Source organism: Camelus ferus, chromosome 27, assembly GCF_009834535.1.
Source record: "Camelus ferus isolate YT-003-E chromosome 27, BCGSAC_Cfer_1.0, whole genome shotgun sequence".
NCBI lineage: Eukaryota > Metazoa > Chordata > Mammalia > Artiodactyla > Camelidae > Camelus > Camelus ferus.
In genome coordinates this window covers 25177965-25205244 of record NC_045722.1, presented here as the reverse complement: position 1 = coordinate 25205244, position 27280 = coordinate 25177965, and the positions used below count along the sequence as shown (strand labels likewise).

Below are 27280 nucleotides of genomic sequence, written 5' to 3'. Positions count from 1 at the left end.
TGTGCTGGCACAGTTGAATGCAGCAAGCTGTTGGGGATGGTTGTAGCACAGGATGGATGTACCCATCTTTTGGCTATGTGCTTCATCTTAGAGATGCTTACTGAATGGTTGTATCCTTAGTCTCTGCGTACTAGCTCAAGTCTGTGTAATTTAACAGTTCCTCATGCTTTCTTCCAATATGCTACCTCCCACCCACAACACACCTTTTTTCCTGCAACATTATGTATTTATTATAGTATATTTCTGTTGGGAATTAAGAATGTATTAAGTGCACTAGTACTTTTTTATTTTGAGGGTTATATATTTGTTAGCTCTAGTACAAAGTTTCGTAGGTATTGAATAGTCTGCCCCAAGCTCTATTTAAGTGTAAACTTTTATAGATTGAGTATTTTTCAGGTACACATATATCACAGAATATACAGGTGTATCATACAAAAATGTCTCATTTCTTGTTTTTCTCAGTAGAACACCTCTTATTGATACTCAAATGTTATGAATATTTATATTTCTAAATTTTTTTAACAAGTTGTATTTATGTCTGAAAAATTCAGTTTAACATTTTAAACAAAACACTGTGAGGATTAAGTATTGGTACATTTTATACAGAATTAGTAGAAGGTCACAATCACTTGAAGATGTTCTGAAGAGGATGACATGTCAACAGAAGGTCTAGAATCTTACCCACTAAGATGATAATTCTTTGTTAACAACTTCATGATTTGATGATTAGGAAGCAGGGTGCTCTGTTTCCTAACTGGATAATTATTTATAATAGATATTTACTATGTATTGGATACACTTTAAGAAATTAGATAGAGCTTGATAGGGCTTGTTTTTTGTTGTTTTTTTTTTAATATTGTCATGTAAAAAGGTATAATTTTTTTCCATCTAAAATAATGGGGAAAATGCTTCCAATTAACAGTTTCACACTTTCAGGAAGAGATTACTGATGTTTAGCAGAAGATGCTTATATATCCTTAATAGAAAAAACCTGAGGGTGTGTTCTTAAAAGAGTTATGGCCCGTAAAAGAGGATGTTGATAGTCTGGTAGCAAGGACCAAAGATCAGATTTGTGGTATGGTAAAATTTATTATTTTTGTGGTTCAACTGTTAGAAGCTGTTCATTCATTGATCGCTTGTATTTTATGATGTGTTTTACTCTTAAGGAAATATATTAAAGTAGAAGTAGGAGTTGTGTTAAGAAATTTTGTATGTTGTACAGTACAAGGGTCCATTTGTCACAATGAAGATAGGATTTATCTACATGACTCTAAAATTAGCCTCTGCTTAAGTATTTGATGACAAGGTTGTTACTCTTTTGATTAAAGAGATAGATTAAAACTTCTGTCAGTAATATTGTTTGACCAATATAATTTTATTAGACAAAATGTATCATTTGTTCTCTTTCCTGTAAACTGACATATCTGAATAGTTTATTCAAAATGACAGAAACTTTTTATATGGGATGCCACATTTTTTTCTTCTAATAGTTTGATAGTTTTTACTGGCCTGTAAAATAAAGTGGGCTTGAAATATTAGTAAATTTTTTTTTAATTGAAGTACAGTTTTATGATTTGCAGAGACCTATATGGTCTTTGCTTGGGTAATTTGAAAATGATGAAATTAGTTAACTTCTTGAATATCTACTAATAAAAATTAAGTGTTTTTTTTTTCCTACTCAGAATACGAGCTAGTCATGTTTGCCTTTATTTATGAGGAATACAAACCCTCAGAATTCCACCAGTAGGCTTCCTCTTAGGTCACTGTCAGACCTGTGTCACATGCCATCCCCCAAGTGCAAGTGAGGATTGGAATCCTAGTATTTAGTTCTTGCAGTTTCTATCATAGTGACATGTCAGGGTAAAGGTGGTGAATAGATGTGGAGTTAGCCAGCCTCAAGTGTCTGCCCAGATATATTAGAGGGCTGCTGGAGGGAAGAGAGCCATTTCAGAAGATCACATTTTAGATACAGAATGATTATAGCACTTCTTTTGGAGTTAGAAGATTTAAGTTACCATATCTATGTAAACTAAACTGGTATGTAGTATCGCAGGACACAGAACTCTCTGGGCTATTACCCAGCATTGAACATAGCCCTCTCCCTTTTAGCTGAGAATGAGATCCTGTTGTTGGTCATTAGAGGTTTCATACCCTTTGCGTCATTGGTTAGTCTCACCTGTCAAACATTTGAGTGCTTTGAGTAATGCCAGACATGCTTGATAGTCGTTAGGGATCACAAAAAATACACAATGCACAAATACATGGAGCTTTCAGATTTTTGAATTTTCTCTGCCCAGAGCATTTATCCTTCCCTTAGCTATTAGGGTTGAGTTGTAAAGTGAAATTTGAATATCTACTGTTTAAAGGGTATCTTCACTTACTCCTTTTAAGTTATTTGACTATAGGATTGAAATATTTTTATTTCTGTATTTTCATTTAAAATACAGTCATGTATGCTGTTTATTGTATGCAATAAATTGTTAACTGTTGAAACATTTTATTTTATCCCAGTCATCTGATATTCGTGGAGGTCATAACAGAAAAAATAGTGTCATTGAGGTATATTTCTTAGCTTTGGTAGGTGAAATTATATAAGCTTATTTCAGATAATAAGTGAGAGAATGGGGTGAGAATTTTTGTTTTTGTTTTTGTTTTAATAATAGATCATGAGAAGGGAGTGCATTGTAGCTAACCTAGTTTTAATTTTAAAATTGTTAGGTTTTTTTTCTTTTTTTTCATTGAAACACATGGTAAGTGCCAGAGAGTTTTATGTGTGAGCTGTTAAGTCTACGAATTGTCTGTTGTATGATGTCCCCAAGCACTGAAATTTACTACTCTTTGAATATTTTACATTGTTTTCCACTTCAGTGGCTATACTCACTGCCTTCTTTGAAAGAAATCAAAGATCATGAAAGCTCAGATTAACCTGCGCGAAATAAAATAAAATTTGAGTAAAATGAAAACTTGGGGTTTAAGAAAGCAGCATGTTAAAATTCATTTTTGTGTGTGTTCTTATATTTTCTATATTTCGGCAAGAAAGTTGTAAGAGAAAGATGCAGTTTTTCTTTCTTTTTCTAACGTATTTCATTCCATGTCATTCCATAACCTCTTGACCTTACTGTGTATTCGTCTCAAGGTAGTATATGTATAGATTTAAATTTTGTTGTTAAAGAGAATGAGAGCCATGGGTTTGCCTGGTTTTGTCTGAAAGAGAATAATGGCAAAGGGAGGGCTCAACTGCGATATTTAAAGACACATGGGAGGGAAGTAAGATGGATCCCAGCAAACTGCAACAGACTTTCACCCCTGCAATAATCCACGGTTCCAGAGATTTTTAACCTCAAAAAATCCTTGAAGTATTCTCTTTTTCTTTGTTTCTTCTGTGATTTCATTAGAATTTCAGCAACATTATTATAACTCTGAAAATATGTAATAAATTGGTATTCAGTCTGGCCTTTCGTTGCCTCCTGTCATTTTTCCCTTTTATGGTGTTATTTCTTTATGGGGAAGAATGGATATGATAGAAAATCATAATAAAACTCCCATGGATTTAAATACTGCAAGCTGAAAAAAAACGGTAATATTTCAGCTTGTGGGGAGATGGTCATTACTTGTGTTTAAGAGACTCTGAGGCGAGATGGGAAAGTGAAAGGCTTCTGTACTAGTAAGGATCAGGTAGACTGCAGTGTTGAGTAGGCACCAGAAAGAACACTAGCTTATTAAAAACAGTGGGAATTTATTTCTAGCTCATCTAACAGCATAATATTGTGGACTGGCAGAAAGTTCCGGTTCATGCAGTCATTCAGAGAGGTACTGTCATCTTCAACGTACGGTTTTCAGAATCATCCTGGGAACATCATCCCATTAGCCAGAAGGAGAAAAGCCTTGGCCTGGAAGTACCACATGTCTCAAAAAGCTAGGAAAGATGGGGGGAATGTATCTAATTCCGTGCCCTGGAAGGAGAGGAGATGGGCTTTGGTGCCTGCGTAGTGTGGTGTTTTTCACTTGTCTGCTTGTAAGTTTCCTCCTTCCCACTCTTATTTTTTATTGCTCTGTAACTATTTCCTGTCACTATGTAAAGTTTATTCCAACCTGATACTTGGCTGCAGATGGCAGTGTCTGTCAACTTCAGAGCTTATGGGAAATGGTACATTAATTCCTCTCAGCCAGAGTGGCCACCCTAGAAAAAGCTAAAAAGGAAAACTCAAAAAGAACTAGTCTGATTTTAGGACAAGAACTGTTTCCAAAAGAGGACTCTCAAGAAACCTTTCTTAAAACTTTGCCTTCCTAGTCATTTGAAAACAGAGTAGTGAAATGAGGAAGAAACCTCTCAGAGGAATAGTAATGTTTTTGCTTAAAGCGAGATTATAAGAGGTATTTATTGTGATAAGTCAGCACATGATAGCTTGGTTTCATATTTACAATTAAAGCTGCATGTTAATATATACCATGATTATAAAAAGAGTTTGAGCTCATTAAAAGCTGTGTATTAATGAAAGGATATAAAAGGATGAGTAAAGCTGTTACTATGGAGTAGTTCATAAAAAAATGGGTAAGCATATTTTGTTGGCTGAACCTAAGATTAGATAGTTTTACAGGGTTGTAAATCATAAACGGTATTGAGTGCAAAATGTTTGACTATCTTATTTTTCACTAGAACTTACTAAAAGAAAGCAAACATACATATATTATGAAAATAAATGTTCTCTTTTTCCCCCATTTTCTAGATGTGACTTACCTAACAGAAGAGACGGTATATGAAATTCTTGAATTATGTAGAGAGAGAGAGGATTATTCCCCTTTAATTCGTGTTATTGGAAGAGTGTTTTCTAGTGCTGAAGCATTGGTACAGAGCTTTCGGAAAGTCAAACAACACACCAAGGAAGAACTGAAATCTCTTCAAGCAAAGGATGAAGATAAAGATGAAGATGAGAAGGAAAAGGCTGCATGTTCCGCTGCGGCTATGGAAGAAGATTCAGAAGCATCTTCCTCGAGGATAAGTGACAGCTCGCAAGGAGACAATAACTTACAAAAATTAGGCCCTGAAGATGTGTCTGTGGATATTGAGGCCATTAGGAGGGTCTACACCAGATTGCTCTCTAATGAAAAAATAGAAACTGCCTTTCTCAATGCACTTGTATATTTGTCACCTAATGTGGAATGTGACTTGACATATCACAATGTATACTCCCGAGATCCTAATTATCTGAATTTATTCATCATTGTAATGGAGAATAGAAATCTCCACAGTCCTGAGTATCTGGAAATGGCTTTGCCATTGTTTTGCAAAGCAATGAGTAAGCTGCCCCTTGCAGCCCAAGGAAAACTGGTTAGACTGTGGTCTAAGTACAATGCAGACCAGATTCGGAGAATGATGGAGACGTTTCAGCAGCTTATCACATACAAAGTCATAAGCACTGATTTTAACAATCGAAATCTCGTGAATGATGATGATGCAATTGTTGCTGCTTCCAAGTGCTTGAAAATGGTTTACTATGCAAATGTAGTGGGAGGGGAAGTGGACACAAATCACAACGAAGAAGATGACGAAGAGCCCATTCCTGAGTCCAGTGAATTGACACTTCAGGAGCTTTTGGGAGAAGAAAGAAGGAACAAGAAAGGTCCTCGAGTGGACCCACTGGAAACTGAACTTGGTGTTAAAACTCTGGATTGTCGAAAACCACTTATCCCTTTTGAAGAGTTTATTAATGAACCACTGAATGATGTTCTAGAAATGGATAAAGATTATACTTTTTTCAAAGTAGAAACAGAGAACAAATTCTCCTTTATGACATGTCCCTTTATATTGAATGCTGTCACAAAGAATTTGGGATTATATTATGACAATAGAATTCGCATGTACAGTGAACGAAGAATCACTGTCCTCTACAGCTTAGTTCAAGGACAGCAGTTGAATCCATATTTGAGACTCAAAGTCAGACGTGACCATATCATAGATGATGCGCTCGTCCGGGTAAGTTGGGCTGCTGTTTAAACAGATATCTGAGTGATGGGAGATAGCGATACATTTCAGGGAATTCATTTTTTAAGTGACTCTTTGGAGGGTGGGGAATATAGCATAGAGACACATGGACTTTTTTTTTATTGTGAATGTATTATACTTTTGTTGCTCCTGCACAGGTTTATGAATGTGTTCCACAAAAATATTGGTTGTCTTGTGTAATGATCACTCTCTTTGAAAAAGAATAGATTTTCTAAATCTTGACAACTAACCAACCCCCAAAATGTCTTATTTCAGAAGAGGCATGGATGTTCCAGAGCACAGGAACAAGGGGACTGTGGAGACACCCAGTTATGAGTATGAATGTCAAGTCTTAATGGGGAGTGGTAGAATAAAACCACGCCATAAAATAATAAGTGGTGTCCAAAAATTCCATCGTGTGACATTGAGAGTTGTGAGGTTGATGACGTGACCAGGCAGGTTGGTGCATGCTGCTAGTAAGAGTTCCTGCCATGTCACTCAGAACGTCCCTGAATGGCACTGACTGATTGGGACAGTTTCTTTTCATTTAAATATATGGATTACTCCAGGTCTTGGAGTTGGTTGTAACATCTGGGAAAACAGAAACTTTTACACGAATCTTGTAATTAATGGTGCTTGTATCATCAACGTAGTCCAGGGAGATCAAGCTAAGAGAATACTGGGACCACAAGGACTCACCTTCTAACTCCCTCTTCCTCCAGATGGGTTGCCTTTTGTTCATTTCTTCCCTCCACAGAAAATAAGAATTTTAGTGTCCCCTACTTAAGAATGTAAGCTTGACCAGAAGACAGAAACCAGTTACCAATCACATCATGCCAACAGTTACATTTGCATAGTATTCTTTATCACAGGGTTTTATTGTCTTTATAATATTAGATATACCCAGCATTGCTAGTTCTTTTTTCATCAACTCAAGTAAAATTTAATGCCATCTACAATTAAGATATAGTCAGTCTTCTGTACTAATAAAGCAACACAGATAACTAGGAAGTAGTGATACTTGTTTCAAAATATTTTAGTTTTTAGAGTGAATTTGTCTAAATCTGAGAATTTATAAAACTGTAAACTAGCTTGACATCTCAGAAATGTAAAAGCTGCCGAGGTTCTGTGCTTAATTTTTTTGTTACTGTTTTTTTGGGTGGAGGGGGGTGTTTGTTTGTTTTTGAGATACCAAATATGTTTATAGTGTTAAAAAAAGATTCTACATTATTTAAGCAACACAGGCAGTTTTCACCAGAGACGGAAGGAGGTTATTATCATTGCTTTCTTTCTGGTGCCCTTTTTATTTTACTTTTGTAGTTTTGAGCTTCCTGAATAATTAATGTACTTAATATAACTGATCATCAGGCAGCCAGCAACTTACTTTCCATAGTTCAGCAGAATGATGAGGAATTATGTGGACGTGGTGATGCTTTATGGAAAGCATGTTGAGGTCTGTCTATGAATTCCATTGTTAGAGCAGAACTGCAAATCTCAAAACTACACATTTTATATTTGGCTTCTTAGGTTGGGATCCTTTCATCTGTTTCCAGCAAAAGCTATACCTGACCTTTAAAAGCAGTGAAATTACTCTGTAAGATTCAGTACAGAGTTTTTAAAAATTGTCTACCTACTTACCTGTTTTATCGGAAATCTACTGAGCCTTGTTCCTTCCCCTGCCACCCATCCCATCCTATTTTTCCCCCCTAATGAAAGTAAGGCCAAGAAGCAACAAAAGTTTAGATGCCTATTATATGCCTACTTTACTCTGTTTTAAAAATTATCATCTAAAATTTTGAGGAAACAACCATTTTGTTTTATGAGGACTTCCTTTAAGCAAGTGTTAGAGTAAAATTAATAAGCGAGCTTTTAAATTGTGCTAACAAATTATTTTTTAGGGAGTTCAGCTTAGGAACTCTAAGCTAAATATTATCATTTGACCTATCATAAATGAGGATTCACTATATACTGTCTGTACTTGAATATTACCACTTCAGAAATCCTTTGTGTGAGGCATTTTGCCAAGCACTAGGGCTGTAAAGATGAATCATGACCACTGTGGAGCTTCTTAGGGGCACACACTAAACAGACTTCACTTTTAACTTTCTTCCTCCTCCCTCCCTTTCCTCCTCCCTCCTTTCTTCTTTCATAATAGCAATGTGAGGTGGTTAAAAAAAAAAAACATCAGAATAGGTCTTAGAAGTCATAGTGATAATCTGCCTATTTCGGGGGAAGTATTCATAGCAGATGATGATTATGAAAAGGTCATAGTATTTGAGTAACAAAAAGTAGTTTAAGGTCATCCTGTAAGGTGTACTCTCTAAAGTACTGATGGATTTTCAACATCTTATTCCCCAAGGATCTACTTTGCTGTTTTAAAGCTTCATTCTTCCTTTTATATCACAGTTTGACAAACAAAATAAACCTGTTGACCACTTCTTACGACCTGCTAATTTTCAGCTACAGAGTAGGGGCAGGAAGAGAAGAGGAAATGAGAAACTTTGCACCAAGCTCAATATTAATAATTAAATAATTAAGGTTTTAGGGTCTTAGACTTCAAGAGCTGAAAGTTGCCTTGGTGCTCATCTACTCGTTGGTTTATAAATGAGGCCCAGAAAATGCTGACTACGTACAGGTCACTCTGAGTATGTTTTCCATTGGGTCTTGGTTTTCGGTTATTCATGTAAGACTGACTAGCTTGGAGGGAGAGGGAAAGAGGTGGTAACTTCAATTAATAATTATGGATTTATTTTTAAAGAAAAATAAAATATAAAATAAATAAATAAATAAATAAAGTAAAAATATATTCATTCCTTTCATGTACCATGTGAATCAAACTAGAGTAGCAAATTGTTTCCTGCCTGGAGTTTTTAGAGGACCTGCCTTTGATGACAATAGAAGAATCAGTGTTTCCAGGATTTTATCAAACCTGAGATACCAGTCTCTGGTTGTAGGAACACAGTTGTTTTATTTCCACTAAAAAGGAAGAATATTGCGTTTCATTTTAAGGTGCTATCAATTTTATGGCATATTCTGACTTCAGAGATGTTAAAAAAAACAGACAAGTAAATTTTAAGAATCAGTGAAATATAATAAAATGTAAGTTGTCTTTCCACAGATATCCCAGAACTACCCACACACCTTTAAATAACTGAACTGTTTCTCCCTAGGACTTCTTTTCACTATTTTTTGTTGTTCCTTGGGAAATAGTGCAGTGATTAAATGAGCTCAGAACTCAGCTTCCATTTAAGTGAAAACAGCCCTAATGTGATGAGTTTTTTTTTTTTAACAGTATTTTGCTAATAACATTTATCTATGTGTGTGTTCTTCTAAAAGAAGATAATTTTTCATTTTTTCTTAGACAAGTCATCTCCGAGGGAAGAGGATATAAAATTTGTTTTAAAATTACTTTTTATGTTAGGGGATTGAGTGAGGGTATAAGTATCCTAGAAGACAGTGTTGCCATCTGTGAGGTCCCCCAAACTGCCTTCACATCTGAATGGGAGGTTTATTTAAAAAAAAAAAAAAAAATCCAAGGTTCTACTTCTAGAGGTCTGGTGTGTAGCCTAGGAATCTGTATTTCTGGTAGTACCACCCCTCCCCACACCCCCAGATAGACTGCACATCACCATTTGGGAGATGGCTGTTGGTACAGTTTATGTATACATATTTATTGAGGCCATTTTTATATACAAGTACATGCTCAGGAACTGGCAGGCTTTAAAAGGATGATGAGGATAGCAGGCTTAGGGTAGGGGTTGATGGTAGTGTGAGACTTGATTCAGATTGATCAGGGAGTCCTAGAATTTTGAGTAGAGATCTAAAGACCAAAAGAAAGGACTGAGACGTAGAATTGGATAGGAAAGTCCAAAAATACGAACTAGAAAGATTAAAGGTGATAGGTACAAATGACAAGCCCTACTACCAAGAGGTTGTGCTCAGTCTCTTCTAAAAGTCACCCATTTTTTCTGGGCTCTACTAGTACTGTCTGACCCAACCCCCAGCATTTTCCTTGGAGGACACCTTAGTTATTATTGAAACAAAACTTGATTCTTTTGTTTAACAATTTAGTGCTTTATGAATAAGATTATTCTGTGCTGCTTTAGGTGTATTTAATTGTAATTTATACATTCACTGTAGTGCTTAATGCAATGATCATTATAGTTTCTTAAGATTTATCCTAATTTAAATGAAATCATGCCTGATTTATGTCCTTCAGAGTGGAACAAGTGAATTAAGTAGATCTACATAGATGCGCAGAGAAATAAAAAGATTAAATACATCTGGATAATCTAAAAGTCCTGTTCCAGTCAGTGGTTTTAATGTACTTGATGGCAAAGTGTTTAACCATAGAGTCTAAGTTGACTGAGTAGTTCAAGCCAGTCATTCTTAGGGATCCTAGGCATTCTTAAGTATCTGTTTTGTCTGAATACTGCTTCTACTTAAATACCCATACCATTGAATAATTTTTTTCAGCTATGAATAAGGTAGGTTTGACATAAATAATACCCAGCATACTGTAAGATTTTTTTAAGGATGGGGTTTTCCTTTTGACTCTTGTAAATATGGCATTGTGATACTTTCATATTGCAATGTCATCCTGTCTAGATATTCTGGGAATGCTTTGATATCAGTTCAAAAAATGATCTTTTTGTAGTATTTACTCATCATGGCCAATTAAAAGTTCAGAAATTGAAAGTCGTTTTATCCAACAACCGATGAAAGCAAGAGTCTTAGTAAGAAGAGGAAGTCATGTAAAGAAGAGGTAGATGACAGTACATCCAGCCTGTTTTTGTTTTTTTTTTTTTTTACCCCAATAATCTGTCTTTTGCCAATCTCCATATTAAATTAATAACCTGTCTATAAACCCTATGTAGAAAAATCTAGGTCTGTTTACTAAATGAATTCAATTCAAGGAAGCGTACAAATTCTCGTTTTTAGAATGTTCATTGACATAGCCTTCCAATTTCCAAAATATCCTCCTGTATTCAAGATAGCTTTTGATTTTAAAAATACAGTTTTATGTGGTGTCTATTACATAAAGTGATGCACCTTTACTGTTAGTTCCTAACTCATTCTGTAATTGAACAGTGGATGGAAGTGGTTGTTTTTAAGAAAAACAAAAATAAATATAGCCCCTTAATAATGGCCTTAGTCAGAATAATTATTGTTAAATTTTATGAAACAGTGTTTGTCACCACAATCAAAAGTACTTTTTTTTAAAGATAGGCTACCGATGTCATACATAACAGTATTTTACAGAACCACTTAGTGTATCTGAGAATGATAATCTAAAATAAATAATATTGGGAAATTATCATCCACAGTATTCAGTTGCCAGTAATTTTGCTAATCATTCTTTTTACAAATACTTATATTGAAATACATCCTGATTCTAAAAATAATATATATTATAAAAAAAGATTGAAAAATACAAAATAGCATAAAGAAGAAAATGGAAATCACTCAATGGTTTTAAAAAGGTTATTGCTAGTCATTGAGGAGAGGTCGTAATGCTTAGTAGTTAAGAGCTTGCTGCTTGAATTAGAATCTGTTCTGCTGCTCACTGGCTGACTTGAGCATGTTTATGAATCTCATTACTTCATTACTCTCATTACGCTAGGTATTGTGTCTGTAAAAGGCGGTTAATAATATTACCAACCTCATGAAGTTATGAGAATTAATGAGTTGATACATGTAAAGTGCCCTGGCATATTAAGTGCTATTGTTTTGTTAATACCAGAATATTTTTGTTCTATGTCTGGGTTGTTATCAGCCAAGCCCGATAAAAATTTTAGAACCAATAAAATAAAAGTAACAATAAGAAGAACTAGTACTTAATAAAGAATTGTTGTGCAGGGAATTCATATAAGTCCTTCATATACATAAACTTATTAATATGTTTTTATACTCATTTTACAGATGAAACTAAAGCAAAGAGAAATAAAGTTACTTGTTTACAATTATCATCATAATAGAGCATATTGGATTAAATTCTTTTGGTATTCAAAATGGGGAATGGAGAGTGAAGATTGGTGGGAATGGGCAGACATGTAATAATTTATTTATTAAGAATAAAGGTAAATTTACTTCACTTGTCATATGAAGTGTCTTAGGTGGAGCTAAGACTCAAATACAAGGCCTCTGAATCCTGCAGAAATTGTACCAGATCCTTTAAAAGGTTATCAGTCACATTGATACGGAGTCAATGCTCAGTTATGAATGTTAATGAAGAAGAGCTTTAGGACACATAATTAAGTAATGGATAATCGTCTTTTTCCCACCTTGCAATACCTTGTACTTGATACAAGCAGGGTGTGGTAAGGACATATGTAGACATTGACGTACCGTCTGTAGCACCTAGGCAGGGGGAGAACTGAGAAAAGGAAACTAGCAGGTTTCATGGCAATATGGGATGTTGGCTTGATGGGTAAACCACATTTGAGCAAAAATGGTAATTCTAATTTAGTTCTCAGAATTCTTTACATCCTGAGGCTTGAAACAGGTTTCTAACTGGAACTACTTTTTTTTTCAAGGTTATTTTCAAAATTTGGGATTAGGCTATTGAGAATCCTTTGTTCACAGAGCAAAGTTGTTTTAAAAGGTAACAACATGATGTGTTACCTTAATATCTGTCACCCACCCTAGGACTCTTTCTCATAAATTCTTATTAAGCCTTCACAACTTTGCAGTAGGAAGAGTACTATCCTTTATCATCTTTTTTTTTTTTTTTTTTTTTTTTTTGTCTTTGCAGATAAGGAAACTAAGGCTTAAGTGAGTTGCTTGCTGAAGTTTAAAGGTTAAAAATTATGTTAAGTGACAGCTGGGGACTAGTACAAAGTATTTGACTCAGTCCTACCACAGCACTGTCTCAAAAATAAATGATCTTAATACAACTTGGCATAAAGATGATTTTGTAAATGTTAGAGACCACTGTTGTATAGGATAGACATTCTTTAAAGCTAACTATTCTAAGTTCATAGAATCCAAAAGTTGAAGATAGCCAGGAGATCATTTTGGCCTTTATTCAGACTTTTTTTGATTGCAACCCCTAGTAAGAGAGATTTTACGTAGTGTTCCAGTATTCATGTGCATATCCGCCTGCACATATAACTGAAGAAGAAATTTCACAGTTGATGCCATTACTATATGGAATACATTCTGATTTTTTCCCTGCAACAATGGTTTGCACTAAGTGGATTGCACTACCTGCTAATAAATTGCAGTTGGCAGCTTGAAAACATTGCTCCAGGGCAGCTGGCCTGAATCATGAATTTATGAGATTTTATTTTGCTTCTTAAAGACACACTAGAATTCCAAACTAGTCCTGTTACCTAAGTAATTAGGTCTGACTGCAGTACTCTTACTCTGATGATATTTGCATCGCTTCAAAACCATTTAAAAAATTCTAGTTGGAACAGTTGCAGTAACCTCAGTATCCTTAAATACTCTGTTTTGGCAAATTTAGAATCGATTTAGCAAATAACATGGGTGATCATTTAGGCATGCTGTTAGTAAATTTCAGGTATGTAAGATAACAAATTGTGGTATAAATATTTTACTTTAGAATATAGTGTTAATTTTATGATTAATCTCACAGTAACTGAGATCAATCACTATGCCTTTTCTACAGATACAAAGAAGTATTTGGTAAAGATTTATAGTTGAAGAAATGTTGATACTAGGGTTTGATAACTTAGTAAGAAGTTAAGAGTAAGGATATGAGCAAGTTTATGTCTCATCTCCTTTCAAAAAAAATGAATATAAAATGTATTCTAGTCCGTTAAAAAGTGGTAATTTATACTAAGCACTGTTATGAGAACATAAACTGTTTCCCTGTTTATCCAGTATATTTTTCTTAATTGAGATTATTTTATTGATTAATAGATTTAGGAATGTATTCTTGAGTTTCTAATCTAATAAACATAAAGAACTAGTGAACCGTTTTGAAGTCAGACTTTACTACTATATGCCATTGTTTTTCCTGAAGTAATTTGAGTAGTCACTTAGGCACTTTTGCCCTCTTGACTTCTCTGCATGTCCTAATCTTATCGCTCATGTCCTAATCTTACCGCTCAGGTTCGTTATATATGTAAGTAACAGAAACTCTAAGTCTCATTTTCTGCTATATGTTAATTTCACAAACAAATCAGTAGTTAGAAAGTAATCCTTTTAGAATTCTATGTCACTTTCTTTTCTGTCCTGTTTTTCCATTATCTGTGAGGCTGAATCTTTGCCCTCACTGATTTTTTAGCAGTTTGCTTCCTGTTTGCATTTAAAACAAATCAAAAGCAAAATCTCTTACTTGCTCCCTACTCGTCCTCCTCGTTTTTGTTTTGCTTCTCCTTATTTTTATTTTGCTTTCATCCTAATACTGACATTCATCTTTTCACTTTATCTTTTCACTCACTAGCTAGAGATGATCGCTATGGAAAATCCTGCAGACTTGAAGAAACAATTGTATGTGGAATTTGAAGGAGAACAAGGAGTTGATGAGGGAGGTGTTTCCAAAGAATTTTTTCAGCTGGTTGTGGAGGAAATCTTCAATCCAGATATTGGTAAATATTTTAGTGATGTGGTCATGGTGTCATTATCTTTTTGAATTAAGAATTTGTTTACCTAGGTTCATAAATATTTTCAGTTATAAAGAGCAACACAAGGAGGTTATGATAAGGATTACCTAGAACCAGAGATAATGACTAATTTGTGGGCTTTTGGGGATCTTCATCACTCATTTATTCAAGTTCTTATTTAGATTACTTAGCCAAATATTTTTATATAGGAAATTATCTCAGGTAAATGAACTTGAAATCATTTTAGAACAGTACATTAAAACAATTGAAGATTTTTTTTTTTGCTCTTTTTGTCTAAAATATTCAAACTCATAGCATTTCTGAAATAAGAGTTTCATAGAATAATGATCTGAAGAATGTTGAGAGTGTCTCACAATTGTATTATGCTCAAGGTTTGGCTGTTAATAAATTAATTTGGTTTATTTGCTGCAGGATTTCTTGGGCTGAATATTGTTAATGTTTTCCCAAGCTTTTTGAACTCCAGAACCCCTTTTCTATCCCACATCTAACCGTATTTGCTTCCCAGAAGAGTTTTCATTGAACACAGTTTGGGAAAAACTGATTCTACAATGTCAGTCTAAAGTGGAGAATTTGCATTTCACTGATAGACAATATCAGCAAAGTAGAAAAAAGGAAAAAGACAATGGAAGTAGAAATTATGAGTTCATGACATATAGTTAAGACTATATATTCTAGCTAATGTGTATTAATAATCAGAAGGCTATGTAATTTGTATGTAGTTTGTTCAAAGTAAACCTAGATACATAAAAGTCCTTTTTGAGATAGAAAAGAAAACTAATTTAGAAGCTTTGTAAGTTTGCTAAACTTTAGCTCTAGGTTCTGATGTATCTAAAAATGCAGAACATTAGATATAAATTATAATTACATTATATGCAGAAATAGTTTTAAGAAAAAATATACATTAAACAGTTCACTTGATAGTAAGGCAGTTGAAATGATGGCAGTAGAAATATCAAAAAGAATTACATTGGAAGAACCATCTTTTGTGGTGCTTTTCTTCCAGGGACCTAAAAAAAAAATGCTCAAAATGGAATCTCCTTGAACTTGAAGATTATTACCATTTTCATACACAGAGATAAAAGCAGTGACCTGTTAATTTACATTCTGATTAATTTAGTTTATTGCTCTTGAGACCAAGGACATACATTTATTATATTTCTTCAAATGTATTAATTATTTTTAATTGTTCTTGATGCTGTTAATACCATACTTATAATTAAATGAAGTTTTTAGCACTTCAGTGGATGTTGTAACTTAGGTCTGTAAAAACAGTTGGATATAAACTGAGAAATTGAAGTATATGTTGGATAATTTATAAAATGTTATTTCATGAACATTGAATAGGAAAAATTCCTAGCTCGGTTCATGTTCTTATGCTCAAAGGGACATTTTAAAGTTCCTTAAACTTAAACTAAATGTGAAAATGAAGAAACATTTTTAAAGCTTTTAAAAATCTTGTAAGTTGATTTATGTGCTGTATTGATTTCTAAAGTTTGTTCTATTGGTAATCCCCCATCTTTTCCAGACCTAACTCTTAAAATATTTCTATTCAGTTTCACAGTAGCAACTGGAAAACATTTTAGTAAAAAACATTAAAAAGTTGTAAATTCAATTAAAATATCATTTAACCTTTATCTTAGATACTCCCTTAAAGGGAAGAAGATAAATCTGCCTTAGTAACGGTTATTCAGATTCATATTTGTGATATAAAAAAGGTTTCCAAGCTTGGGTTTTACATAGTGAAGACCATGTGAAACTTAAAGAAACTACAGTACAAAGCTACTTGTTTTACTTACTGGCTCACAGTTAATGTGTGTATTAAATAGCTTTGGGTTTTGGACATAATCTAAGTTTATGAAGTTTATCTGAGTTTAAGTACTTGGTGTCATCTTATTTTGTTAGGAAGGTGCTAGAAAAACTTCATGGCACCATTGTGCACTTTTGGAAAAACACAAACTTTTTCTTAATGAAATTGTTTTTTTAAAAACAACCCATGAGGATTAAATATGTTTTTATAAGTGAAACGTTTTCATAGTATGATAGCTTTTTTCTTTTTGTTTTGCATTTAGTTTTCAACCATTCATTGAATAAAACATGAATCCAAATTAACTTTTCATTTGTGTTAGTAGAAGATTAGAAAACTTGATTTTAATGAATATTTTCCCTAATTTCTTGAGAAATGCCACCAAAATGTCTCATTACTTTATTTCTTTGGCTCCTTAAAAATATATGCTAACATTTGCCACAATTTGTAACAATCATGTATATTCAAGTGCTAATGTAATAGAGAAAAAAAGTTTGTATATCTAGTCCATATAGGTTTATGTGTGTAATTACTTTATATTTATTTTTATATTTTATGTGTATATTTTATTGTTCATCGGTCTAATAAAATATAAAATTAATGTATTTTAAAAAATCATTTCTTATAGGTATGTTCACATATGATGAATCTACAAAATTGTTTTGGTTTAATCCATCCTCTTTTGAAACTGAGGGTCAGTTCACTCTGATTGGCATAGTGCTGGGCCTGGCTATTTACAATAACTGTATACTGGATGTACATTTTCCCATGGTTGTCTACAGGAAGCTAATGGGGAAAAAAGGAACTTTTCGTGACTTGGGAGACTCTCACCCTGTAAGTCTTTTGTCATTTTTTATTCTTTCTTTTAGATTTTATTTAAAAGCAAATGACAGAGTTTAATTTGTATAAAAAAATTAAAGCTTTTATTTGGAATCTTTGTTAATATTTACCTGGTAAGATAAAGTTGTTTAATCTGTCTGAAATACCATGAACACTTCAAAACTCAAAATTTTTTATATTACTGTCAGCAAGCTGGTTTTGAAAGATTGATTGTACTGGAAAGAATACTTAAAATATGTTTTGTTTGCTTTTTAATGAAACCACATGAGATTGCCAGGTTAAATCAGAGCTGCACTGAGTAAAGGGTTTGGTGGCTACAGGTACTGTGTGTGTGTCTCTACTCAGTCCCCGCTAACCTTGAGACACCTCTGAGGTTCTCATAGAGCACAGTGTGAAATGTGCTGCTGAGTAGGTGGTGTGGGGCTTCTCAGCAGAGAACAGGGCATCGCCGCTGACGGACAGTCTGTCTTTGGTTTCTGTGTTGTGAACTATTGGGGGACAGGGGGGATACTGTCTGTGCTTTAATTCTTTTTTTGTCAAAAGGTTGGTTTGTTTGTTTTTTAATCTTTTCCCAAGAAGAGTGATACAAACATATTTTGTGGTTCTGTGGTAGCTTTAATTTTTTCTTTTCTGGTTGTTAGGTTCTATATCAGAGTTTAAAGGATTTATTGGAGTATGAAGGGAATGTGGAAGACGATATGATGATCACTTTCCAGATATCTCAGACAGATCTTTTTGGTAATCCAATGATGTATGATCTAAAGGAAAATGGTGATAAAATTCCAATTACAAATGAAAACAGGAAGGTAATAAATGTTTTCATGTCATCCTTGTCTCTGTCTCTTTATTAATTAATTTTTAAAGAAGTATCTAATATAATCCATACAAAGACCCCAAGAAATCAAGTAACCAAGTTCTTATAAATGAAATAGCCACAGTTTTCAAAATCCTGGATATTAGCTGGTATGAGAACACATGGTTGGGCACTAAACACCTTCTAGAGGAAGAGGCCATAGTGCACGGCCCAGGGTGGTGTACGTAAAGCAAGAAGCAGTGAGTTTCTCATGTTAGGCTGTGGAGGGGAAGGGAACAGGGACCTCATAACTAAGGTTCTTATCACCAAATGTTAATTGCATTTAATGTATACACTAATATGTGTGCCTTAAATACCCTTGTGAAAAGTACGCTTTAAATCAATTTTGTGTTTTCTATTGACTGGAGAAGTGTGCATTCGGAAACCGGACTAACGCAGAACATAAGGAAAACTAGGATAAATATCTATAGTAAACTTTTTGGAAGTGTGTGTTTATATTAATAAGATTGTTGATAAAATATTGTATTCACTAAGTTAGGATACAGGGGTATTTTCCATTTACAGTTTGGCGTAGCAGCTATGCGTCAAGTGAAACACCAACATTTCTGCTGAGCCGGTTGCAGTAGGCAGCTTCCCAGATACTCTAGAAAAAGGAGGCTTCCTGGTTTGCTCAAGTCCAGTATATTGCACTCTATTAAAAATGTTAGCTTTTATAAAGTGATGGTGTAATACCTGCATACCTAATTGAGGGAACTTCAAGATTTTATCAAGGCCCAGCTTCTATATTCAGTCTTGTTCATTAATACAGTATCAAAATGGAAACTTAGGGTATATTATTAGTTACGTACATGGCCTTTTTACAGTTTAGTGTCGTCTTTCATTGAGAGCTGTGAGATTGTAATAGGTGTTTTCCTTTGTGTGTGTAAAGTTTGAATTTTTAAACATATTCTTGAATGTTTTCTCTTCGGGAAATAGAAGGCAGGGCAGCGCAAGCCCGGGACGCGTGGTGGTTTGTTTGAGCGGCGTACTGTAAGATGTTCTTCTGGTTACTGTTTTCTGCAGGAATTTGTCAATCTTTATTCTGACTACATTCTCAACAAATCAGTAGAAAAACAGTTCAAGGCTTTTCGGAGAGGTTTTCACATGGTGACCAATGAATCTCCCTTGAAGTACTTATTCAGACCAGAGGAAATTGAATTGCTCATATGTGGAAGCCGGGTAAGCAAGCATGAGTCTGCAAAACTGTCATGTGCTGACTTACTGTTTGTAATGGTGTGGTGTAGAAGATGTTAAGACATATTTTCTTGAATTTGCAGAATCTAGATTTTCAAGCACTAGAAGAAACTACAGAATATGACGGTGGCTATACCAGGGACTCTGTTCTGATTAGGTGAGGTGCTTAAATTCCTGAAAGGAAGATTTAATTCACTGAAGGGTTGTGTGCTGTATGTTTTAGACCTTTGTCTTTAGGTTTTAATTCCCAAATAAGTAAACTCACAAATTCTCAGTTTGTAAAACTAGAAGCTTATTTGTAATATAATCACCCGTTTTGTATTAATCTTGTGATTTATTTCCTGAATGATGTGTTTTATCTAAGTTGCATGTTTTCTGCATTGGGAGTATAAATTATCTAGTATTTCTAGTGATTCTGATTAGAATGTGTGTACTGCTGGCTAGAAGATGATGAAAATAGAACTACCACTTCTGAATGTTTTTCCTTTCTTTGGAACTCTGTGAAATGTTACTTACCTACCCTGTTTGAAGCACCTTTTGTGAAATGGTACGTTCTTTGACTTAATCGTTATAACATGGCAGGGTACATCTAGAATTTATATCTTACATCTGAGGAGACAGCCCCAAATGTTCTTACAGAAAGAAGCAGAGGTTCCAGTCTTACCTGCTTCCAAGCAAATGTTCTTGCTCCTGTACTGTCTGTACTGCACTGTTCGGTCCTGAAAGACATAGGCTTCTTCCTCCCCTGCTAAGATGGTACAGAAAGATGCCCTTTGGCAGTCACTGGTGGAGTGAGGTGAGAAGGCGTTTCTGGAGGTTGTCCCTGAAGTTGCTCTAAGACTCAAGCATGTGAAAACCAGAATGAGTATCAGTTGTACCTAGAAGTAAATAATACGTTGTTGTTTTATTTTGTTAAATTCTTTTATTTTGTTCTTCATTCTGGTTTGTAGGAGGTTACTGGGTATTTCTTCTTTTTAGCACACCATTGGTCATTTCTAGTAGCAGTTGTGAAATTATTTATATTTAGCAACCACTGTTCTGCTACTTACTTGAAGTTTCAAAGGTGATCCATAACAGCGTTGAGATGATGTGAATCACAGTGTTACCACATCAGCGTCTCTGTCAGTGATACGGTTGACTGCAGACACTTATGACCTTGCTGCATCTTAGTATTTCTGTGAGAATAGTTGAAGATACCTTGTGCTGTTTTTTATGGAGAAATTATTTTTTTGAATTAAGGTCTTAATTTTACTTCTTTTATAATCATAATCCTACTTGACACATAATCATCTTAAGAGCATATGTGAATGTGGTTTGAAGGGTAGACTAGTGAAATGACAGGCATATAGTGGCTTCTAACTTACTCTCACAGTTAATGACATTCTAAAAAATCTTTTAAAATAAAATTCAACTTCTTAGTTTTGTCAAGTTATAGGAAAATATTAATTCATTAAATAGAGTCTACAATTAGAAGTTATTCTATGCTGGTGTGTATTTCTTCAATATTTTTCATACTTTTTTTTTTCCTGACCTCTATCTCCATAGTAGAAATTTAAGTCATATTGCCTCTCCTTTGGTCACCATATAAATTAGCCTTGCTTCCAAGTTTATTTTGCATATTTCTTGAATATTTTGGGTATTCTCGTTTGTATTTCAGATTTGTCCATCTCTCACTGAGTCTCATGTATGTTTGTGTGGCCCAGCACCTCCTGTCTAAATAGGGCCAGTTTCATCAGCTGCTTTCATCCCTTTACAACCAGAAGCTACTTTCAAGGGACACCTCTGCTTCCCAGGGTGTCCCCTGTCCCCTCTTGGGGCATGGTGTCTTTGTGAGACTGCCAGTTTTGGTCCAGGGTACTTTCCAGCCGCCAGTGCTCTTCCTACCTGCCCCTGGAGTGGGGCTGTGCCCGTTTGGAGTGACCCCTGGCCCGTGTTACTCTGCACACCCTGCTCTTCCACACGGCTCCTGCTGGACTCTGCCCGTGTGGGCTCAGCTGTATATAAAAACTCCACTTCACCTGTCAGTTGGAGTTTGCTGCTCTGTGTTTCTGGTTTTAACTTAGGCATAGATTATGGGTGTATTTACTGGATTTTTCTCTCCTTTTTGTACTGGGTAGGTTTTAAGAGATGTGAATGCGATGTGATCTATGCAGCTATCACTTTAGTGGAAAAATGCAGAAGCTTCTTTTTTTCATTTTCAGTTTTCTAGTTGCATCCTTAATTCAGAATTTTAATGTAGAACATAACACTTACAGGAAGAGAAGAATTTTGTTTAGTGTTTTCATTGTATAAACTGATAGTAATCCCAGTATTTTAAGTTCTAATTTTTTAGAAAGAACCAAGAAAACAGTACCTTAATAACATGGTATACTGGTCTGGTCACAGCTGGACTGGTCACAGTGAGCACTGACGGTCTGCTGCTTGCTTCAGGGTCTGTCTGCCGTGGCACCCGCTGGTCCACCCCTTCAGGTGTGGCTGACTCATTTAGGCTTCAGAACACTCCTGCAGGGTGAGGAGGTTTTCTGCCCTGACAAAGGGCTCTGGGCTACAGCAGACTTGCTTTTTCTTGCCAGATACCCAAAAGCAATGACATAAACTGTGGTACGATTTCTCTCCTTACTGAGAGATGTGCCTGTACGTTCCATGTCCCATTTCCTTTTTTGTTTGTTTTTGTTTTTTTTATTATTTTCTCTGAGTATGGGGGATTTGCAGAACTGAAGGATGGGGAGGGTATTAGAGTGTCAGGGAAGGGAAGTAGCAAGACATTGCAGAGAGCCAAGAATTCTAATAAAGCTAATAAACCTATGTCAGAAATAATGGCATTGCCCTGACAAAAATACCAGCATTTTGGTAATAGAAATTATATACTGGAATACTAGAATATCAAAAATTAGAATTGTAATTAGGGATGTAGGAAGTGGACATTCTCTGTAGGAAGTGACATTCTCTGCCAGGATTCTGGAAAGAATTTTTCAAATAATAAGCCTAAAATGCATTCTTTCATCAATTAAAAGTGTCTTTAATTGTTTTCTAAAATCTTGGAAAATTTTAGGTGAGAATTAGTGTATATATGAAATTTAGTATTTTATTATTCAAATAAGCATGCCAAGATTGCTTTTAATGTGTTTGTATTTTGTTTTTAGAGTAAATGTAACCAGCATCATTATAACAAGACTTTTATCACACAGATTTTAGGAATGCTAGGGATTAAATGATTCTCTTAAAATAACTGCATATGGCAAAAATACAATAATCCTTAACAGCACCCCCTCCCCCCCCAGCACACAACTGGATAAAAATGTTCTAGTTTATACAAAAGTTGTATACTTCTTTATTACTACTTCTAGGTGTGTGGGTTGTCTTTGCTTTTTTTCTTTTTCCCCCCATTTCTTTTGTCCTTAATCTGTATCACCTTTTCCCCCAAAGATGAGTAAGGTATGAATAGACAGAGACAATAAAAGAGGAGGGGTAAATAAAATATGCATACCTGAAGACATTTAGAGTTAATTTTTCAGAGTACATATTTCCTTTCAGTCATCTTCAATTCATAGGATTTGGTTTTGGATTTTGTTTTTTGTATATGATTATGTATTGTGAATATGCCATAGTTTACATAATTATTTCCTTTTGTTGGACACTAAGATTTACCAATTTTACTGTTGTAGATAATGTAATGATGAACATAAGCCTTTATACTTTTAAAAACTGTTTCCTTATGATAAATTTGCATTAGTGAATTCCTAGGTCCTAGATCACCAGGAGTGAATCTTCAGAGTACCTGGTCTTAACTTCCAAGTTGTTTTCCTGCTATGATTTTAATGTAAATTATCAACTTATATTAGTGCTGGTTATTTAATGAATGCCAAACTAAAATCAGTATTACATCTTTTTTTCCCCATTAGGGAGTTCTGGGAAATCGTTCATTCATTTACAGATGAGCAGAAAAGACTCTTCTTGCAGTTTACAACGGGCACGGACAGGGCACCTGTGGGTGGACTAGGAAAATTAAAGATGATTATAGCCAAAAATGGCCCAGACACAGAAAGGTAATTGTTAAATTGTGACTGAAAACCCTGCATTCCATATCACACATGTGCACTGTGCAGAAGCTTCTGAACACTTTTGCAGTTTTTTATAGAAATTTCCAATCACACAAAATGTTAGTTCAGAGAATATTTTGCTGCTAATGTTTGAGGAAAATTTTTAAACACTGGCCTAGTTAAAAATTACCATGGAGTTCACTTGATTTGGAATTTTGCAAATTGGTATGATTCATTCAGTTTTTGGTTGAGAATTTTTTATATGAAAGCCACAGTATGTAATCTACTTAGAAAGTCAGATTGAGGCGCAGAAGGTTGTTCACCCCTAGACTATGCTAGAATCTCCAGTTTCATGACCCTTGTATCTGCGTTTTCTCTCCATTGTACGGTTAGCACATGGGGTGCGTGGGGACCGTCCATGAGCAGCAGTGTATCTGATGGTTTGCATGTATAGCAGCATTTCTGCTAGTTTTCTGTACACATTATTTGATATTACTTGGTATTAATGTGAATTTAATTGTTGTCAGATCATTTACATAGTCATACAGGAATATTTCTAATAAACATTAAAAAATATAGACCAGACCTTGAAATTTTGAAAACAAGGTTTAAACATTATCTCCACTTTAGAGTGAGTTACTTGACTTCTCGGTAACTTCAACTCTGTAGTGGGGAAGCTGATACTCACTCTGTAGGTTTATTGTGAAAAAATTTAGTTAAATGAGCACCTAAAACATTCCCTGGGGTATAGTAATAACTCTGTGGGTGCAGGATGTTGCCATCATCAGTCACCATCCTCATCACTAGCACTAAGTGACTTACAGATAAAGACAGACTGGTGTTTGGCGGTTGCATGCCTTGCATAATGTAGTCTGCATCGCAAACCATCTTGACATTCGCCGACTAAAGCAGGGTCACTTAATACTGAGCCTAATGCCCGTGACTTATTTTCCTGTTTTCCCCCTTTCTCTCTGTATAGGTTACCTACATCTCATACTTGCTTTAATGTCCTTTTACTTCCGGAATACTCAAGCAAAGAAAAACTTAAAGAGAGATTGTTGAAGGCCATCACTTATGCCAAAGGATTTGGCATGCTGTAAAAAAAAGAAAGAAAGAAAGAAAAGAAAAGAAGAAAAAGAAAAAAAAGGGAAAAAAAGAAAAAAGGAAAAAAAGAAACTCAAAATTTTAGTAAATATAACAAGAGGGATAAAATTGGTGGTGATGTTGTCCCAGTACAAAAAGGCTGTAACATAGTGAACCGCAGTAGTCACCCACGTCTGTGCCTCCCTTCTTTATTGGGGATATGTGGGCTGGAACAGCAGATTTCAGCTACTTATATGAACAAATCCTTTATTATTATTATTATTTTTTGCGTGAAAGTGTTACTTATTCTTTCACTTGTATGTACAGAGAGGTTTTCTGAATATTTATTTTAAGGGTTAAATCACTTTTGCTTGTGTTTATTACTGCTTGAGGTTGAGCCTTTTTGCATATTTAAAAAAATATATACCAACAAACTACTCTCCCAAGGAAAATATTGCCACCATTTGTAGACCATGTAACTTTCAAGTATGTGCTATTTTTGTCCCTGTATCTAACTCAAATCAGGAGCTGTATTTTTTTTTAAACAATTTGCTTTTGAAACTTGAAGTCTTGAAAACAGTGTGATGCAATTGCTGCTGTTCTAGTCCCCAAAGAGTTTTCTGTGCAAAAATCTTAAAATCAATAAAGACGGAAGGGAGAACTTGGAATGTTTAACTGCAGCCCTCAGAACTTTCCTTTAGTAACAGCACAACAGGTTGAAACAACTCATGCCGCAGTGTGTCGTCTTCACGTGTCTTGCAGTGAGCTGTCTGAGTAGCCGATCCCCTTTCTTAGTGTCTGAAAGGACAGGGATTTGTTGTTGTTGTTGTTCTTGTTCTTGTTGTTTTAAGTTTACTGGGGAAAAGTGCATTTGGCCAAAAGAAATGATAGTCAAGCCTTTTGCAAGAAAGTTAGGAAGTTTTTTGTGTATTATAAACATAAAGCATGTGAAAGTGCACTTAAAATAAATTTTCTATAATTGCTTCTTACCCTCATTTTAAATAGACAATCCAAAGTCTTCCCTTCACGTTGCCATCAGCTCGTCTAATCAGCCGTTTTATCAAGGCACTCGATCAGTGTTGGAACATAAAGGAAAGGGTGGCTTCTGTGCCTTGTTTTACCTAATCAGACAGTAAGCAGACCTGGAAACGAACGGAACTATTACTCTTAAGTCTTATTACATTGTCTATCCCCAAAGATTAAATTTTATTTCAAAAAGTACGTGTTAAATATTACTTTCATGTACTGTGGAAAAGTACAAGTAGGTTTAAATTAGTGGACATTCAGAAGAAAGTAGTTTCCCCTTTCTAGTCGTCTGTGTCTGTGATGTTAATTTCTTTTATTGCAATATAAAATAAAAGGATTATGTATTTTTAACTAAGGAGAGACATATTGCTATATCCTTTTACTACAAGCTGCAGCCAGTGTGCTGAGCTTGTGCCTCGATGATTGTTTTAACTGACTGCAACAGATCAATCGGATTTGTTTGAAATTGGCAGGCAAAATACAGCTTTCAAATCACTGGAGGAGGAAAGAGGATGTCTTTCACAATTATTTTAATTCTTTTAGTAATTGAGACAGAACTGTTATGTACCATAATGCTAAATAAAACAGTGACATTTTTCACCGTAATTAGTAGAAAAAGAAGACAATGCTTTCCATATTGTGGTGAGGTAACATGGGGTTTTTCTGGGCCAGCCTTTAGGACACTGTTGAGATACGTACACTACCTTGATGCAAGGGACCCTCATGCTACTGCGTCATCTTAAAGGGCCTCTCATCCCTGTGCTGCTTGTGTGTAATGAAAGTGAGAAGAAGAGAAATCAGATGCTCTGGGGGCGTTTTATATAATAAATTCGTGAAGAAATTTGTGTCCTTTGGTTCTCAAGTTTTATTATCACTACAGTATTGAAGTCCTGCAATTGTAATAACATCTGTGAAGTTTTTGAATGAATTGAGTATAGGTTATCAGATAATAGAATTCATATCAAATAAACAGTTGAAAATAAACCTACCCTTCAAAATATTTTAAGACGAAAATTCATTGGTTGTCTAGACTAACTGTCCTCACTTGCTCAGTAACCATCATCCTGCATATGTTACCACTTCTCATTGCCTCCTTTTCACTGCTGCTTACTAGACTGTCACTGAACAGTGTCTTCAGGAGGAGGGAAAAACTAGGAATTTTGGGTATAGTACTCACTCCCCTCCACCCCAAACGTCACGGGATAAAGTATTTTTTTGCCTGGATACTCTTACATATTTTGGTTTTCTGTGACTCAGCCCACAATCTCTAGGAAGCCCTGGGGGAAGAAAAATGACCATAAACTAAAATAATTGGTTTCCCAAATAAAATACAAACTTTCTCTTACATAGCATTATTATAGCAAATTCCAAACTTGAACAATGTAAAAACGGCCCGGAGCCAAGCTTTTCTGGGCCTGGCAGCTTCAGCAAGTGAGTTGGATTTTCTGCCCTACGTACTTGCCTGCGCTGTGCTTAATTATGCTGACAAATCCAACTAGCTTCCCTAGCTTTATTTTGCGATAACATACCTGTGTAGGGAGATAAATGAAATCAGGCTTCAAACAGCTTGCTGATGGTGTTGATTCCCCCATTGGCACAGATACCTTATTAGCAATGGCAGATGGTTGCTACTGGCAGCATCACCCCCTGTTCCCATCAAGAATACGACTGCTGGGATTTCAGACCCCTTCAGAGGGTTTCCTCTAGAATTTCATGCAAACTGTCAGGGGAAGGAGTGTCTTCCCAAGGCTCCTCTATCTGTAGTGATGCCTCCCTTACCTGTTTATCGTAAATACATTATTTGACCTGTTACCAGCCTCTGAGGACCATCTCTACCTTCCCTGAGCCACCTGAGAACTCAAA

At 35.1% G+C, this 27280-nt stretch overlaps 1 protein-coding gene across 6 annotated transcripts in view; it reads left to right on the top strand.

The window, feature by feature from the left end:
• UBE3A (ubiquitin protein ligase E3A) overlaps positions 1 to 26258 on the top strand; it is a 78732-nt gene extending 52474 nt beyond the window's left edge. For 5 of the 6 annotated variants that reach the window (XM_032469004.1, XM_032469007.1, XM_032469006.1 and 2 more), the window contains 8 exons: positions 4728 to 5974; positions 14397 to 14541; positions 17010 to 17215; positions 17863 to 18027; positions 19098 to 19253; positions 19352 to 19425; positions 23171 to 23314; positions 24288 to 26258. In XM_032469004.1, coding sequence (XP_032324895.1) covers positions 4728 to 5974; positions 14397 to 14541; positions 17010 to 17215; positions 17863 to 18027; positions 19098 to 19253; positions 19352 to 19425; positions 23171 to 23314; positions 24288 to 24408 — 2258 coding nt within the window. In that variant the 3' untranslated portion in view covers positions 24409 to 26258. The remainder of the gene's footprint in view (positions 1 to 4727; positions 5975 to 14396; positions 14542 to 17009; positions 17216 to 17862; positions 18028 to 19097; positions 19254 to 19351; positions 19426 to 23170; positions 23315 to 24287) is intronic. The other variant, XR_004315620.1, reaches the window with a different exon arrangement.
• The last annotated feature ends 1022 nt before the right edge of the window (positions 26259 to 27280 follow it).